At 42.6% G+C, this 18,941-nt stretch overlaps 1 protein-coding gene across 1 annotated transcript; it reads left to right on the top strand.

The window, feature by feature from the left end:
* The first annotated feature begins 686 nt into the window (after window positions 1–686).
* On the top strand, window positions 687–18,415 carry ERCC3 (ERCC excision repair 3, TFIIH core complex helicase subunit). The gene is made up of 15 exons (XM_083430530.1): window positions 687–834; window positions 2,561–2,766; window positions 3,493–3,729; window positions 4,707–4,756; window positions 5,137–5,272; window positions 5,634–5,798; window positions 7,145–7,349; window positions 7,780–8,094; window positions 9,388–9,572; window positions 11,308–11,510; window positions 14,349–14,445; window positions 14,656–14,773; window positions 16,147–16,265; window positions 17,313–17,465; window positions 18,011–18,415. The coding sequence occupies exons 1-15, from the start codon at window positions 816–818 to the stop codon at window positions 18,143–18,145; spliced, it is 2,343 nt and encodes a 780-aa protein (XP_083286656.1). The 5' UTR covers window positions 687–815; the 3' UTR covers window positions 18,146–18,415.
* The last annotated feature ends 526 nt before the right edge of the window (window positions 18,416–18,941 follow it).

Below are 18,941 nucleotides of genomic sequence, written 5' to 3'. Positions count from 1 at the left end.
AGAAATGAGCAAACCAGTGATATTTTAGGGAGCAGGCTAGCAGGCAGGGCCCATTACTTACATCATAGAAGCCTACACAACATAAAACACTGTTGCTGTATGTAGGTTTTATTTGTTTTTTCTCTTATATTTTGGAAATGTACATCAAGGCGTTTTTTTCCTTTAATTTTTTTGGGGGTCCCCAAGAGAGGGGCCGTAAGCTATAGCTTGTTTAGCTTATAAGTAAATCCGGCACTGGTTAGCCCACGGATGCTTCTTGTTGTTGTTGTTGTTGTTGTTTAGTCGTTTAGTCGTGTCCGACTCTTCGTGACCCCATGGACCAGAGCACGCCAGGCACCACGTATGCTTAGGCTGCCTAATAAATCTGTTAGCCTTCGAGGTGCCACAAGCCTCTGGGCTGCTCTTTGTTACATCTTCGTGGATGCTTCAGCTGAGATCCCTGCATTGCAACGGGGCAACTTTACGATTCTAGGACACCCGACGATCAGCGACCTCCTTTCTGCCAAGCGGACACGGCCGGCCCTCCTGGCCTCCCCGGGAAATCCGCCTCTTTCCTGGGCACTAGGGAAAGCGGCTCCAGGCTGAAAGAGGCCCCATCGCGGCAACTTTAGCCCTGGGGGCGCACGCTTCTTCCCCTCCCGTGCAAGCCCCCCCCCGTTCCTGTCCCCCCCCCCCGCGAGATCGGCCATGTTATGGAGGCGGAGAGGAACCGGATTCGCTCCCTGTCCTGCTCCGGAAGCGGCGGGGCGAATGGGAAGGGACGCGGAAGGAAGGCGTGAAAGCGGCGTTGCGCACTCTGCTGAAGCCGCGAGCCGATGGGCAAGAAGGAGCGAGGTGAGGAGCCCTTTCCTTTGCAAGGGGAGCGGAGCCCAGGGAGATCGTCCCGACCGAGTGGTCCCCAGGGATCTCATTCCCTACGCATCCCTAGCAAGGGAGATTTCCAAATCCTGGAAGCCCTCGGGGGTCCCTACTGTTTTCTTTCGTTGGGGAGGGCTTGAATACCTTACGTCTTTTGAACTGTAGGATGCATGACGGGATAAATAAAAGAGAGCATACCTTTTATTATCTTAGGCGCCTTTGTCTTTTTTCAACACATGCCTATTTTGGGGGACGCAGCTGTAAAAAGGCGTCTTTTTTTCTGGCAGCTACAAAATCGGTATCTACAGTTAGGCAGGCCGATTAGCTATACTTGCTCCCGAGCCCTGTTTTATTCACTTTGTGTTTTTAGGCATAGCTTTCCGGTTTGAAAATTCAGCTCTCCTAAGTCACGTGTTGCGTACTGCTTTTCAAAACAACTCCTTTGGTGAATAAAAAGAATTTCTGCATGCATCTATGTGCTAGGGGCCCAAATCAAAGATTGGAACTGGCAGTTAGAGTTCAATGATAAAATGCAGGCCCTTCCAGCAGGAAGTTTCCAGGTTTTTATCATCAACCCCTTACGGTTAAGAAGACTGGAGAGCCTGTCTAAGGCTCCAGAGAGCCTCATGTCTAAAGAGTTTGGAAGCTTAGCAGGGTGAATGGGCTGACTGAATGTCTCAACATTAGCCTCTTCTAGGGTTCATTTAAATTAGTAATATAGCTGTCAAGGAGCATGGAGAGAACAGATTTTTGGAGCAACACTGGTGGAATGTTTGGAGTGTGACTCCTGAGAATTGGCCGGATTGGAAGCTTGGTCCTTCAGTGATGTGTTTGAGTTTGACACTCCTGCTTTAGAGGGCCAATTTGTCTTGGTTTATTTGACCTGGTACTCCTCTTGCTGCCCAGTGAATACTTCTCTCTCCATAACTGTGTGTTGGCGCTATAAACAACCCAGTCTGTGCCTCTTGCTAATTATTTTTTTAAAAATTCTTTACTGGCATGACTTTCAGAGGCGTATTAGTCCATGGAAGTTGTAAGCAGACATATGTGCATTTGAAGGAAAACACATTATCAGTGCTTAGCTTGCAAGCACATTTCACTTCCATTTTTAAAGCAAATGAGTGTGCGGTTGTCAATCAGTTATGTCACTCTGTTTTGGGTCTTTTCTCTTGCTCTGGATTTTTTTACATGGACATTTCTTGGGATGTAGAAAATACATTCACAATATGTGAATGTAATGCTATTTGCTACACATTCATTTGCTACAAATATTTTCATTGTAGGGAATCTAATTTTGCCCTAATAACAGGAAAGGCTGATAATATCCTATAGCCATATGCGTTATCAATGAGACAAAAAAGCGGATGCAAAATGAGGAAAGTCTAGTCCTAATAGTTGCCCTGCTCCACATATTCTGTCGGGTGGGGGGGGGGTGGTAGCTGGGCGTAGTTTGTGGGAAAGCCTTCCCAGTCAAATTGGGACCCCTGTCAAGCCTGGTTAGATCTGAGGACCAAATGCCCCCCGTCAGGGAGCAACTTTTGGTTTTCTGAAGATTCTTCATAGAGAAAGGGCAGAGGGGTTCCATATGGGTTTCTCTACAGACAGTATAGTATTGTAAAATTCAGCGCCTGTGATTTGTTTAGCAGGAAAACGTTTTCTGAGTTGCGGGTGTGCTTTAAACCGCTTGGGCCTTGGTTTTCAGATAAGAAGAAATCTAAGAAACGACACTATGAGGAAGAAGACGAAGAAGAATATGATATCTCAGGCAAAGATTCCCAGGAAGCAGTTCCCTCGGCAGCAGGGAAGCAAGTGGAAGATTCCTCAAACAAAATAGATGAATATGGAGCGAAAGACTACAGGAACCAGATGCTCTTAAAGGCTGATCATTCCTCACGCCCCTTGTGGGTGGTAAGTTCCATGAACTTGGAAGGCTCACGTTTCGGCAAAGGAAATGTATCAAAGTATTTGGATATATTGAGCTGGTTTGCATGTGATGCTGAGTGAAACTATGGCTTAGTGTGAACACAGAGGTTCCCAGAGAGGAGATTGCAGCCGGTGTGCTTCTTCTATTATGCTCTTGCTGTCCCAACCTAAACTCATGGATTGGAATAATATATGAGTGCAGTGGGACTTCTGCCATCTGGTGCACGGCATTTCCAGAAGAACACTTAAAAGTGATTTATTCCCCACAGGTGTATTTTCTTCACACTGCTTGGTAGCCTTTAAAAGTTACCTTTCTTCCAAGGAGCTCACAGCTCGGGGTAGCATGCATGGATGCTTACAACACACATTTGCCCTTACAACAACCATGTGAGGTAGGCTAGGCCATCAGTATATAGTGGCCCCAAATCACCCAAAGTGAAGCTTCATGGCATTTGAACCTGGGTCTTTCCATTCCTGCTCCAACCACTACACAATTGGCTTTGGGTGAAATTGTTTTATTATTAATTTTAATTATGGATAGGTTTTTTTTAATATTCAGATTTATACTTCTTACGTTGCCATTGGGTTTTATTTGTTGGTGAACTGCCTTGGTATTCTCAAAAAAAAGGGTGGGAAATAAATTCTTTTAATAATGATGAACATACAGATAATATAAAGTATTATTACCATTGATGCTTGCCTTTTTTGTAGGCCCCTGATGGCCATATTTTCCTCGAGGCCTTTTCACCTGTTTACAAGTATGCCCAGGATTTTCTAGTTGCCATCGCTGAGCCTGTTTGCCGACCCACCCATGTCCATGAATACAAGTTGACGGCTTACTCCCTCTATGCTGCTGTCAGCGTGGGCTTGCAAACGAGTGATATCACTGAATATTTGCAGAAGCTAAGTAAGACTGGAGTGCCAGATGGGATCGTTCAGTTTATCAAGGTAAGAGGTTAATCATTATCAGCTTGCTTTATTTTAAAACTAATAATATAACAACAACAACAGTCTGCTGCTGTGCTTGGAGCTGCCCAAGAACATCGGTGCACAACTTAACATGATCTTCAATAGATGAGTGGTGGAGACTTGCCAGTCCCAAAGTCACTCATTTAAGTGGGGCACAGCAGCGAAAAGAAGGAGGAAGCTAAACACTGAGGATTGGGCATCATGAAGAAGTGTATAGGTAGCTCAGTGGAGCAATGCTCTATGGATGCTGCAAAAGCACGGCCACTTGCTGCTGCGAACCTTGGCCAGGATTTTGCAAGCTAGTTCTGGTCAAAGCTGAGAGCGGATCTTTGGTGTCAGGTCATTATGGTGCTAAGCCATGGTGTCTGTCTTCCACCCCTGGGCATAACATTTAGGAGAACTTCTCATGTGCATTCTACCCTTCACATAGTGAGCACTGCCTCATTGCCAGTAGGTGCCATGGCATGGAATGAAAGTGGGGAAACCTGCTGTGTGATGCGCAGGATTCATGTGGCCATGGGAGTTGTCTAAATCTCTGATAGCCAACGTAGTGCCCTCCAGATGTTGTTCAACAATTCCCTTCAGCTCCTGCCAGTATGGCCAATGGTTGAGGATGAGAGGGCCTGGTTGCCCATGTTCTAAGCCAGGGTTTCCAGTTCCCTGATGTTTTTAGACTACAGTTCTCATCATCCCTGACCATTGGTCCTGCTAGCTAGGGATGATGGGAGTTGTAGCCCAACAACAGCAGGAGACCCAAGTTTGGGAAATGCTGGTCTAATCCAAGTTTTTGAAAATGTGGGGCCTTTCTTCTCTTTCATGTTTCAGGCAACTTGACCATGTAGCCTGCCTTGTTGGCGATCTTGTGAAATAAGCTGCAACATTACTCTCGCCATGTGTATAATGCAAATTGAATATCTTCAGGAGTTTTGTTTCCAATGCATATTATTGTTTTGCAGCTTTGTACGGTCAGCTATGGGAAGGTAAAGCTGGTCCTGAAGCACAACAGGTAAGCAGGTGTTTGCTTTTTGAGTTGCAGGGGATTATTTCCCAACCCATTCCCAAATCCGAAATAATAGCTGATTACTGAGTTTCGGCTGGAGTGCTGCTTGAGTGAATTATTTTCTGTTATAGAACGCCATTGCAGAAAGCAGTGTGATTGGAGAAGCAATGTTCTTAACACACTGCCTCTTTAAAAACTGTCATCAAGTATTAACTGTGCCATTACTTCACAGTTGTCCTCAAAGTATATGACACAGCATCCTAGCAAAGTGTGTCATACAGAGGAGCAACATGCCCCGTGGAGGCAGACCTTCTGTAAAATGGTGGTAGATGTTGTTAACATTTGTGAAATCTATAGAATTCCTTCTCCTTTTCTCTACTTCCTAGGTATTTTGTAGAAAGCACCCATCCTGAAGTCATTCAGCAGCTTCTCCAGGACCCAGTTATTAGAGACTGCCGGCTGAGGAATGCAGAAGGGGAAGAAACTGAACTCATCACTGAAACATTCACGAGTAAATCAGCTGTACGTTGAGATTCTGGACCACCTTTTTTATGTAATATGTCCTCTTCTTTCTTGACTAGAAGCTGTAGAAAAGCTTACCTTCCTGCTGTACTCATCCCATTGAGTTTCCCACTCCATTGGAGGTATCAGAGATGGCCATGAGGCATGTTGGTTACATGTTTCACTGGGGCACTCTACTTCTCTTCTTCTGCCGGCTGTCCTCACTGCTGTATGGCAGTGATGTGGGGCTCCTACTTATTTGCAGCCTGTATTGGAGTACAGCTTGTCTCCTTAGTTGCCTTTTACAAGGTCCAGCTAATTGACAGAACTTAAGCCTCTTTCTAGCCACCTTTTCCTCTAGCCTGATGAATTTCTGTTCTAGATTGCCAAGTCTAATGAAGGGGGCAGTGGCCCTTCGACGTCGCAAGGGACAGATGCTCAGGGTAAACCAGGTGTTCCTGCTGACTTATTTGACTTTTACGAACAAATGGATAAGGATGAAGAGGAGGAGGAGGAAACCCAGACTGTGTCTTTTGAAGTGAAACAGGTAAAAAGCAACCACACCCATAAATTTGATGGCACCCCCATTGAGGAGTACCCTAGCCACAGCATATTGAATATGAATTAATTCAGTTTTGCAGTTAACAGCATGACTTGGCAGGACATGGTTCTCCATGGTTGTTGTCAGCCCTTTGCTGCTTAGTTTGAAGAGCCATTTTCCTTCTTCCCAGGCTCAGTTGTATCTGTGGGTCCTTCAGTGATCTTCAGTTTTGCATGCCATACTTCAGCCAACTGCCTTGGCAGTTTTGTGTGACCGCAGAACAATTTCCTTTAAACCAGTAAGACCAAATGTTCCTTAGAAACTGATTTCTATTGTAGTATGATGATTTGTCTGCAGCTGATAGGGTGAAGTGGATCTTGGCCATGTTAATGCAAACTGTTAAGTTTAGTGCGGCAAAGTATATTGAATGGTCTTTCAACAGGTATACAGAGGAAGAACCAAGGCTACACATTCTGTTCCAAAGAGAATATCCTAATTCATGCTTAGTTTGGTCTGTGAACATTGATAGTGGCTGCTCTTCCCTTCCACAGAAATAGAATAGAAATTGTATGGCTGTCTGTACCATAGGGAAACCAGAGCTGAGAATAGTTCTGGATTGAGCTCATGACTTCAGTGAGTGTGCTCCTTCACAAGCAGGGGTAGGGAACCTGATAGGCCCTCCAGGTGTTGCTGGACTACAACTTCCATGATCCCTAACCATTGGCCATACTGTTCACTCTTCTGGTTTCAAGGGCAAATTAGGAATTTTCTCCTGAGTAACCTGAGTAGCGTAGAGTACATGTTACCTTATGTTCATGTGCACTCAGCCTGAGAAGTTGATCAGGATGAAGGTTAGATATTAAAACTGTAGTAAGTGCTTTCTGCATCCCCATCAGCTGGAGCTCTAAACATCAATCAAGTATATAAATGTAAACATATGCTAGAAAATTAAAGCATAGGAGTGATTTTTAAAAAGAGAGAGTTGATTTTCTTGTTGTGGCTCATAAAATGTGAGAAACATTTTCAGATTTGTCCATGATACCCAAAGCGTTGCAGCATGTATGTGTGTTTGTGTGCTAGCTAATGATAATAATAATAATAATAATAATAATAATAATAATAATAATAATAATAATAATTAATAATAATAAAAAAATAAACAATAAATAAATTCCCCTCCATCTTGATGGGCCACCCTAGCCACCAAACACATAGTCAAACATTAAAAGCTTCAGATATAGCAACCTGACATTCTTCTTTCAAGCCTTACAGGAAGATTGTAGCTGAAGCTCCCAGCGAATAGCAGAGTAGCAAAATGAGAAAAAAGATTTTGCCCCTGCTTCTTTTTTAAGGAAATGATTGAAGAGCTTCAGAAGCGATGTATCCATCTGGAATACCCTCTACTGGCTGAATATGATTTCAGAAATGATTCGGTGAATCCTGATATTAATATAGACTTGAAGCCAACAGCTGTCCTCCGACCATACCAGGAGAAGAGTTTGAGAAAAATGTTTGGGAATGGCCGTGCTAGATCCGGTGTTATTGTCCTGCCTTGCGGTGAGTTGGCTGGGTTTAAGTTAAAAAGCTTTCTCAAATTCTCTGATTTTGGCTTAGGCTTCATCACTCGTATGAGAGTGTTTATTTTGCCGGAGAGCAATCACTAATCTGGATATATATTTCTTGTGCTTGTAATGTCTCTTTTCATTCCTCTTGGAACAGCTTATCTTACTTACTCAACTTGCATCTACATTTGTCTTGAGAGCGTTACCTGGGTCAGATGTGCCAGTTAAACTTTTCCATATTTGTGTGACAGGCAGGACATGCATCACAAGTGCTTTTTCATATGACCACTTTATTAGATGTTCTCTCGATGGAATGCAGCTCTCTGGGGTCTTGTGCGCTTTCTATCCTGGATCCTACCGCACCTTGAGCTGTGGTGCATTTCAGGCACATTTTTGACATCTTCCCGTCTTTTTGTCCACTGCAGGTGCTGGCAAGTCACTTGTAGGAGTCACAGCTGCCTCCACGGTCCGCAAGCGGTGCCTGATTCTGGGCAATTCCGCCGTCTCTGTAGAGCAGTGGAAAGCCCAGTTCAAAATGTGGTCCACCATAGACGACAGCCAGATCTGCCGATTTACTTCTGATGCCAAAGACAAGCCAATTGGCTGCTCCATCGCTATCAGCACTTACTCCATGTTGGGGCACACAACAAAGAGGTCGTGGGAGGCAGAAAAAGTAATGGAATGGCTGAAGAGTCAAGAGTGGGGCCTTATGATCCTTGACGAAGTGCACACCATCCCTGGTAAACAAGCCGTGTCCATGTCTCTGAACAATCCCATTTGCCCCAGTCTTAAATCCAGCACTACGGTCGTACCTTGGAAGTAGAATGGAATCTGTTCCAGAAGTCCGTTCGACTTCCAAAACGTTTGGAAACCAAAGTGTGGCTTCCGATTGGCTGCAGGAAACTCCTGCAGCCAATCGGAAGCTGCAGAAGCCCTGCCGGATGTTTGGGTTCCAAAAGAACGTTCCCAAAACAGAACACTCACTTCCATTTTTGCGGTGTTCGGGAGCTAAAACGTCCAAGTTCCAGGGCGTTCAGGGTCCAAGGTAAGGCTGTACTGAACTAGGGCATTCCCACTTATTTCATTCTGTAATTTTGACATGTGCTGTCATCTGGCCTCAAAAATTAATACATGTTTCGGAACCCTAACATGGGTGGAGCATATTGCAGTGCTGCTAGTTGCCCTTAAAACTGCTTTGTGAGCTTTCTCAAAACAAGTAGGAGCTGCATTTTTTGTAATACCTACTACTTGACTATGATTGCTTTGTAGCCTCTCTTTTCATTATTCTTAAGCGGAGAGGGAGTGAAAACCCAGTATGATTCACTATAAGACATTTAGATTTAGACATGGGCTAAACTTATTGCAACACTTGGAGATTTCATCTCTAAAATGTGGGACTAAGGGTGGGTGGAATCACAAACCATCTCACCAAAAATATTGGGTCTTCAAACCCCCCTGAAAAATACAATTTAAAAAGCATACTTTTTCTTACCAAATTTAATATTGTTCTGTTTATTTTAAAAATTATAATAATGTGCTCGCCTTTCCATACTAGGATGGACTCCCTCGTCCCCCGAAATATGATATGATTTTGCAACTGGGAATTCTTCTTTTATTAAGCAATTAATATACTAAGGATGTGGTCTGTGTATATTTACTTGAAAGTATCCTACTAAGTTTAACAGACTTACAGTCAGGGAAGTATATATAGAATTGCAGCCTGGAATTCTAAGCATAGCAGATTTAATTCCCATCTTTTAGGTTGTCCCTAGTTTTCTCAACTTCAAAAATTATAAAGAGGCTGCTTACTTTTGATTTGATTAATGCTTGTAGAGCATAAAAAATAAGACTAAACCCACCTGGTTAAAGAAAATTTCTAATCTAATGTGGCTCTTTGAAATAGGCATATTTTTGCCTAAGCCTTTTCATGTTACTCACAGTTCTAAAAATAAATGTGGCGCTCCAGCTTGAATGCCTTTCTAAATATCCCTTTTTGAAATCAAAGCATAATCTGTTCTTCTGTGATTCTTCAGCAAAAATGTTCAGGCGTGTTCTGACCATTGTTCAAGCCCATTGCAAGCTTGGGCTGACAGCTACTCTCGTCAGAGAAGATGACAAAATCGTAGACTTGAATTTCCTCATTGGGCCTAAACTGTATGAAGCCAATTGGATGGAGCTGCAGAACAATGGCTATATTGCAAAAGTCCAGTGTGCTGAGGTAAATTATACCTTGCTCCTTAAAGCTGTTGTTCTTCCTTGGACTCCTGATTATGTTCTTAAACATTCAGAGTAGCCACAGAATTGCTTTTTCTGTAGATCAATTTCTTTTTTCTAACCTAAAACTCTGAAATGTCTATCATTGGGTATATGGCCATGGGTTATAATGCTCCTATTCTGCAATGAGTTTTCCCCTATCATGGAATTTAAAATCAGGAAACAGGACTGATACAAATCATGGCAAATTTCCCCAGTATTAAATCTGTTAGCTTTTCAGCTATTGCACAGAGCTGAAAAATGAAGATGCTACAAATACTACAGTCTTAAGCACTCTTGAGCAATTGTTTGAACTATTGTTTGCTTACAGTGGTTTTTTTTATATATATTTGCCTTACTAAAGTCATTTTCTGGTATTCATCTTCTGAGTTAAAAAAGCACCATGGAGGGTGGCAGCAGTGATGAGTATGCTACCGTCCCTACTTAATTTGCTGGAGGGGGGAAACTAATGCATTCATCTCTGTGTCTCTCTCCCCACCCCCAAGCGTTTGCTTAGTTCAGAAGAAGAATGCCTGAAGAGAGCTTTTGTCTTGCAAATAGACAGTATATAAAAATCCTCTCTCAGAAAGTTGCATTTTGAGTTAACCCATTTTTACCATGTGAAATAACCAGTCTGCTTTGAAACGCTCAGTTCTCCTCAGCAACAGCAGAGGGCAGCGCCCCATTGCATGATCAGGCAACGCTGTGTTTGGGGCATGTGAGTTGAACTATTTCTTGTTAACTTGAAACCAGAGAGGTGGATGGCTGGAACTGCTGCACAAGGTTTACTGCTCGTAAGGGTGAGAATACTGGATGAACTGCAGCCAGAATGGTATTTGCCCAGAAGTGGGAAGAAGATGCTGTACCAACTAAGGAAGAGCGGCTGATTAAATTGATGGATTATGCTGAAATGGCAAAACTGGCAGGTGTAATAAGAAATGGGGTGGGGGGTGGGGTTTTAGAGTGTGGAAAATTTTCAGAATATTTGAAAATTTCTGGCATACAGGCACGTTCATTAGTAGGATTAATTTAAACCAAGCAGTTAAAATTGTACTAAGATAAATGGAAGAATAACAAAAAAATGGAGTAAAGTGGAAAATGCAGTGTTATACAATCTAAATTAGAAAAGGAACCACAAAAGACTGGGTGAGGGAAGTCAAATATGCAATTGTATTGGAGGTATGTGTTTGTCAACTTTTGAAAAATGGAAAATAACATTTATTTTAAAAAGAGAATACTGGATAATCTGGCAGGGTGACCCAGAGGCCCTAAAGTACCCGAACCTAGAAATATCGCTAAAAGTAGTCTACCCCATATTGGGGGGTGGGAGTGTGACATCACACATTTCTCTTACTTTTATTAAGCATTGCTTCACGTCTTGAAAGGTAGCAGTGAGAGAGGATGCACAGGTGAGTCATCTATCCTCAGCTCATTGTGTTTAGACACAATGCACTGATTTACATTGTCCAAGGGATGCAGTGAATAATTTTCCTTCTTCTTTTTAGGTTTCCTTTTAAAAATTCACAAACATCCTTTTTCAATTGTGAATATCTCCTCTTGTTGAGGTGCTGTATGGTCCCGTCATCCTTTTTTATCATACAGCATAACCTATAGACTTTTATCATAGTTCTCTTCTGAGAAATATCTCACAGAAATATCCTGACTGGAATCTAACTTTGTTTTATTTGGCTTAAACATAGGTATGGTGCCCAATGTCTCCTGAGTTCTACAGAGAGTATGTGGCTATTAAAACAAAGAAGAGGATATTGCTCTATACAATGAACCCAAACAAATTCAGGGCTTGCCAGTTCCTGATTAAGTTTCATGAGCGAAGGAATGACAAAATCATAGTCTTTGCAGACAATGTGTTTGCTTTGAAGGAGTATGCAGTTAGGCTGGGCAAGTAAGTATTGAATGAAGGGTAAACATGAAGATATATATGTGTTATGCTTACCCATATGTTTCATATCTACAGTAAAATGGAATGGTGAACAGCATTGACTCGCTTAGTCTTTTCCCAGTGCTGTCAAAAATAGCATTTGGTTTTTCTGCTGATTCTCCTTCCTCTTAAAAAACAAACTATAGTGATGGAGAGCAAGAGATTATTATAAACATCTATACAATTTGCAGAAGCAATATTTGGAGGAAGGGTTCAAATCTTGGATCATATGTAAAATTGTATTCTAATTAAGAGATTGTATCCAACACTATTTGTGAATGGAGCACACTGAGCCAGTTCCTGGGTCTATAGAGCCAGAGTCCGGACCTTTAAAGGTGCCTTCCCCTAGGCTGGAGGAACTGAGGGCCTCACAAAGTACTTCACCAATTCAACAGCACAAGAAGCGCACTAGGAGGCCATGAAGTGTGGGATAAATACCTGATTTCAGGCCAAGTGTTGGCCTTTTGTTCCCAAAAAGCGATAGAGCCTAGGAGTAGTGGACTGGAGGCCAAGACTTCGAAGGCCTCCGGTCACTTCCGCTCCCTGTCAGAGGAAGTTGCCCAGTCAGAGCTCTTGGCAGAACTGTGACACTGACCCTCCATACCCTGTGGGCTCTTCTGCAGGAGCAGAACTGGATACCTACATAAACTTTAAACTGAACAAAATGAGATTTTTATTAAGAAATGTTCAGTGTTGTGGGGCTTGATTGGACAAAAGTCCTGTTGCTCAGAGAGAGCAACAGAACTTGTTGCTTTAACTACTTCTAAAAAGGGGTTTATCTTATGTGGAGAATTGTGAGGACAGTTGGAAACTTATTCAGATAAGTCACATTAGATACGTTTAGGCCATAGTTCAGTCATAGTAACATACTTTACATTTGGTAAGTTCAGATTCAGTCGCTGACATCACCACTTAAAAATATCAGGGACCAGATGATGCAGAAGAAATCAAGTCCCCGGAGAGCCACCATCAAAGCAGACAATACTAGGCTAGATGTCCAATTGGTTTCATTAAGATGTAAAGAAAAACTCTGGTTTATTATTATTAGTGGAATGAGTTACGGTGAGGCTCTGGCACAGCTGCAAGGAGGAGACGGGAGCTTTGCATATGGACAAGCTGAGACCAAGACAACTTGGGTCCTAACCCATCATTTGAAGCTGACTTGATTCCACAAACCGTAGTTAAGATTAACCACAGCTTGCTCAAGTTCAGATGTAATGACAAGATGCAGTTAATAAAAAATGGAAGGGAGAGCTTCCCACCTGCCTGTCATTGTGCTGGAAGAGGAGAGGGAGAGCAAAAGCACAAGAGCCCCAGCTTCACTTCAGCTGATTCCTTTAATGATAAACTACCAAACATAACCAGTGTCTGACGCGGTAGAGCAGTGCTTACGGTTGTTTATTTTGAATTGACCTACATTCTGAAACTTACCGGTTCATTATTTCCAACCCAGCGATGGTCGCTTTGCCAGTATTTGCCGATGAATATAAGCATAATAGCAATGTGGGAGCAAGTTTTACCACATGCTTTTTTGTTTCTATAGTTACAAATCACCTTTGCCTCAGGACAGGGTATACTGTTTAATGTACAGGTACAAAAATGCTGTCTAAGAACCATAGAAGTACTGTGTCGAGTGGTGCTCGTTACTGCACAAAACTGGGAAATTGCTCATGGTAGCTGGGAGATACTGTGCCCTCACTCTCAAGTCATGCTAAGCCGAGCCATGGCTTAGCATGAACAAGCACAGAGCAGAGGTTGAAGCCACTGTTCTCCCTCCCTTCACCAGCCATCTGCTTACTATGTCAGGCTATGGTTTCACTTCGTATGTTGTTTGAACTATGGTTTGTGGTTTAGCTCTCTTCCAGACAAACCACAACCTGGAACCAAGGTCAGCTCTATGGTTTGCAACTCATACATTGTCTGGAGAGAGCTAGACAACAAATCTGCATAGTCTTAAGCATTGTTTGGCACTGCATGTGAACCTGGCCTGTGTGAACCTGAATCTACCAAGAAACTGAAATCCATATATTTTCTCAGATGTGTTGTATATATCCCTTTTTCTCTCTCTTCCTTTGGTTTTGTAAAAAGATACGGCTGCTCTTTTGTGTGGTTTCTTCTTCTTCTTCTTCTTCTTCTTCTTCTTCTTCTTCTTCTTCTTCTTCTTCGCCAAGTAAACAAGACATTTCTTCCTCCCTAGATGGTTTTACTTCTGTAAAGCCTAAACAGTCTCTTTGGTTGCTGTTCTTGACCAAGCTCTTTAGGCTCAGCAACCTGGATACTCTGTCCCAAAGGGTGCAGGGACACTCCCAGAAAAAAAATTAATCCACAGGGCAGCTTGTTATGCAAGGACACGAGTGGGAAGGGGGAAGGGAGGACACAGCTGTTAATGTGCTAACTCAGTGAATTTAACAAAAGAAAACACCTTTTTTATTTTAACAGCTGCTGCTATCCTTTCATGTAGGATTAGCAGATAAATTCAGCCCACTGATCTGTTGAGTCAGGAGGCACACATCAAGCGGATAACATTTACAACTGTCTGGATTTATTTCTTTGGAAGGGGTGTCGGGAAGAATGGGTTTATCTTCAGGCGGGTGGGTCCTCAGTGCAGTCGGCAAAGAATGCTGCAAGGAAAACAAAGTGTTTTTGTATTTTGAATGGAATGTGGAAAATATGCGAAACAGATTTATTTTTAAATTCCCATGGTTTTCGAGTCTTCGTAATGCCTGTTCCACATACCTGAGTCCATGGGACAGAAGGCGACACCCGTTCATCACAATTTTTTGTGTCCTTTTTTCTATTTAGACCCTATATATATGGGCCTACAGCACAGGGGGAAAGAATGCAGATCCTACAGAATTTCAAACACAACCCCAAAATCAACACCATCTTTATTTCAAAGGTAATGGAAAGCGATCTGTTAGTTACCAAATTGGCTTGAGATGTTACACGGCTTATTTTGAGCAGCCTGTGAAACGGCTATAATGTTGACAGAATTATTTATTTACTTTACTGTAGCCCACAAATCTGCGTTGCTTGTTAAAGAGTTGTTTGCTTTTATTTTCAATGCTGGAAACAACACATTCGTTAAGAGGTTGTTTCTGTATTGTAGGTAGGAGACACGTCCTTTGATTTGCCAGAAGCCAATGTCCTCATTCAGATTTCGTCCCATGGCGGGTCTCGAAGGCAGGAGGCTCAACGATTGGGTCGAGTGCTGAGAGCCAAAAAAGGTAACTCAAGGCTTGTGCCCCTGAAAGTCTTCCATTTTAATGGGACACTCAAGCATGAAAGTAACATAAGTCAACTCATGTAGCCGACTAAGCATGTACAATTTGCCATTGTGCTAGTTTGTCACTGTCAGCTCCAGGTCACAGGTTAAAACAAAATTCAAGGGTAGTTCTAAAACGTGCTGCAGTAGGGGGCCATCTTTCCCTTTGTCTTTCTTGCCTAATCGCTCCTCACATGACACTGAGCATTAGCATTTTGTATGTCTTGTAAAGACACACTTTCGCAGGCCTTGTGCTCAAGGGGCTCTGTTCTAATTGTTCTTACTGAACTTCCAAGGCAGCTGTGTTAGAGTTCTAAGGTGTGTCTGTTGCATAGTACTAGGATCTTTGCATAGGATTTGGGGCTTGGATGAACATGCTTCCTGCTGCTTTGCTGATCATTTTTAACACCGTGACCAGCAAAGGGCTCTATGCATGTGGCAGTGTGCTGCTGGCAGTAATGGCACCCAGCTCTTAGAATCGTAGGTTTGGAAGGGGCCCCAAGGGTCATCTAGTCTAGTACAGCCCCCTGCGATGCAAGAATCTGTCACCCAACATGGGGCTCAAACCCACTTCCCTGAGATTAAGAGTCTTGTGCTCTTCCCAACAGATATCATTGGATTGGGGGAGATTAGAATTATCCAGTGTTTAAGCATAGGGATAATGGGAAGTAATTGCATGGAATAAAGAATTCCTGCCTACATTGATGTGTGTGTGTTTCTTTCAAATGAAGGCATTGTTAGGGGGAAAGGAAACAAGAATAAATATGAAATATAAGAATAGTTGCAAACACCAAATAGCTGAATTTTACTACTTATAGTAGAAGGTTGTATTTTAGCTTGCTTTACATGACCTTATGGAAAGAATTCTAACGGTGTTGTGTCTTTGGTTTATAGCTTGGGTGTACCTCATATCTTAATACAATCCTAGCTACTCAAGTGAAATATTGGGTATGCAGAACATACAAACAAAAAACCACTGATTTCATATATGACATGTATAGGTTGGTTGATGCGAAATATTCTTTGTGCACTACACACCAGAAGGGTGTGATTCTGCAATTACTGCAAACGCTGAATGGAGGGTGGCAGAAGGAAACCTGGCTCCTGCCCAGTTGACTTAGAGAGACCAGGGTGCTTTGAGCTGAAATGACCACTTGGGACTTTTGCCCATCTAAGGGGAGCTCTTCTCCTTTGCCTAACTGCAGCTTTTGAATTGGCGGCTGGTGGTTTACTTGATTATCAGTGATCGTAGGCTGCTGACATGACAATAAGATAACTACAAAATGTTTGTTTCTTGACATCCTGACGTGCTTTTATATGCTACTACTTCTCTAGGAATGGTTGCAGAGGAGTACAATGCCTTCTTTTATTCCCTGGTCTCCCAGGACACTCAAGAAATGGCATACTCAACCAAACGTCAACGGTTTCTAGTAGATCAAGGCTACAGCTTTAAGGTAATGTTGTCCCCCATTAACCTGCAATATTTTTTACAGTGACTGGCACCTAAGTGTTCTGTGGATCAACAACGCCGCAACTTAGAAACACAGTAACACTGCACTAACTTTATTGCCTCTGGTCCTGTGTTGCTCATAAAGAGATAAAGGTGGGACAACAACCACATCAAGTATGTTGCTTCACCTTGGTTATTTAATAGTTAATTGTTTAGAAGTTGCACTGTTACTGATACAAACTCGAATTTATTTATTACACACACACCCTGCTCTTTTCTTGAATTAGCTCAAGGCAACATGTACAGCTCTCCTCTATTATCCTACCAAATAGGCTGGATAATAGAGAGTGGGATGGAGGCGGTTAGGCCTTAGATCACCCAGTGGGCTTCATGTCTATGTAGGAAACTGAACTTTGGCACTCCCCAGTCTTAGTCCAATTCCGTAACGCAGGGGTAGCCAAAATAGTGCCCTTCAGATGTTGTACTACAACTTCCAGCAGTCTCAGCCAGCCCAGTCAGGGATTCTTCTGCTAAACACTGTATCACCCCGGCCCATTATTTCCTCAGATGATGATAATAATAATAATAATAATAATAATAATAATAATAATAATAATAATAATATAATTTATTATTTATACCCCGCCCATCTGGCTGGGTTTCCCCAGCCACTCTGGGCGGCTTCCAACAAAACACTAAAATACAATAACCTATTAAACATTAAAAGTTTCCCTAAACAGGGCTGCCTTCAGATGTCTTCTAAAAGTTTGGTAGTTATTTTTCTCTTTGACATCTGGTGGGAGGGCGTTCCACAGGGCGGGCGCCACTACCGAGAAGGCCCTCTGCCTGGTTCCCTGTAACTTGGCTTCTTGCAGCGAGGGAACCGCCAGAAGGCCCTCGGCGCTGGACCACAGTGTCCGGGCAGAACAATAGGGGTGGAGACACTCCTTCAGGTATACTGGACTGAGTACAGTGCCGCATCCATAAGCTTCACTATGAGAGGCGTAGTTAATTTCTGTCTGTAACATCTCTCTTCCTTCCTGTGTCTCAGGTGATCACTAAACTTGCAGGTATGGAGGAGGAAGAGCTTATGTTTTCATCCAAGGAAGATCAGCAGCAGCTTCTCCAAAAGGTTTTGCAAGCGTCAGATATGGATGCTGAGGAAGAGGTGGTTGCAGGAGAGTACGGCTCAAAGTCATCTCAGGCAAGTGGATATCATGGTAGCCTGTCAAGTTTGATGTGGAGCAAAGAGGAATTTAATGTTCCACGCCGCTCACCACACCCACCGCCCAAGGGAAGTGGCACTGCCTCTACCTGCTTCAGTGGCAGTGGCTTCCATGATGAATGAGAGAAAAGGAAGTAGAAAGTTATTTTCCCCTTTCCTGTCCATCCTGCAAGAAAGAATAAAAGGAGGGAGTTTCTTTCAGCATACAGGTGGTGAATGATTATGAGGGGACACAACCTAGCTCCGAAAATAAAGTTTGTGTGTGTGTGTGTGTGTGTGTGTGTGTGTGTGTGTGTAACTATCACAAATCTTGTTCACACATCATATGAATGTAGGGGTTTCATATGTAGAACAGACATTGCTACCCTGACATTGCACTTTCTGCTGGTCCTAGCCTCTCCACTCCCACATGGCAGTTCAAGTGTAGGCACACTCTGCTCAGTTGAGACGCCTGTGTGAAAAAGGGTTGCAGGCTCTGCCTTAGACGGTAGACGTTACTAAATTCTTATCCTCTCTCCTTCTAGGTTTCCCGGCACTATGGCACAATGAGCTCTATGTCTGGAGCAGATGATACAGTTTACATGGAATACCAAGCCTCACGAAGCAGGGCCTCCTCAAATAAACACGTCCATCCCCTTTTCAAACGCTTTAGGAAATAGTACAAGGAGAGTGCATTATGCATCTCTTCTTCCTGTAAGAAGAGGAGATAGATGAGTGAAGCAAACTCGTATTTTACAAATGGACTTTACCTTTATTATTTATGTGTGGTATTTCATAGGTAATGCTTTCAATTTTTATTTAACAGTTTAGAGATGACTTCAGAATAATTCTCAGCTGAGGAAACTATTTTTTGTATATGTTTGTAACAAGTACACGGTAAAGGTTCAGATATCTTGAAAGCACTGAATAAAAATATTCTGTACAAAAACCACCCGTAAATCATCTCATTGTCTCTTTTTCCTCTGACTCCTCTTGGTGCCTCAAATTGGATGCCTTTAGTGAAGACTCAGCCATGCTAAGAACAGTGGTCCTATTGATTTCAGACCCTTATGTAATGCTTCTGATCTAGTTTTTCCCCTAGCCATAGGCTTCCAAGAAAAAGTGATGAGAGGAGTTGCACATACCTAAGACTGGGAAGTGTTGAGCCATATTACATATTATGCAGTTTTGGTCCTTAACTATGATGCTTATATTTCCTTTTCAGGCTCAACGGCCAACAATTTTCAGTTCCATGTTATGCCAATGATATGGTCCTTTTATCCCAGAGAAGCATTTGAGATGGGTGTTTTAGTTAGGAGATGTTGTAATAAAAACTGACAGGTTACAGGAAAATTGAGATGGTCTTTGAGTATAATCCTCCTTGATTTAAATATACCATGGACAGTCATCTGTTGGAGCAATTTTTCCTCTGCTATGTTTTGTGCAAATAAAGGCTGGTGTTACCAGATCTAATAC

This window comes from Podarcis tiliguerta (assembly GCF_965153285.1).
Source record: "Podarcis tiliguerta genome assembly, chromosome: 1".
Taxonomy (NCBI): domain Eukaryota; kingdom Metazoa; phylum Chordata; class Lepidosauria; order Squamata; family Lacertidae; genus Podarcis; species Podarcis tiliguerta.
The sequence above is the reverse complement of the archived record's forward strand: the minus strand, read 5'-3'. Positions and strand labels throughout refer to the sequence as shown.

What these genes read in the sequence shown, in the direction of transcription:
- ERCC3 (XM_083430530.1), top strand. An exon ending in CTGGTCCTGAAGCACAACAG is followed by an intron (nt 4,757 to 5,136) that starts GTAAGCAGGTGT and finishes TCTACTTCCTAG; the next exon opens with GTATTTTGTAGAAAGCACCC. An exon ending in CAAAAGTCCAGTGTGCTGAG is followed by an intron (nt 9,573 to 11,307) that starts GTAAATTATACC and finishes GCTTAAACATAG; the next exon opens with GTATGGTGCCCAATGTCTCC.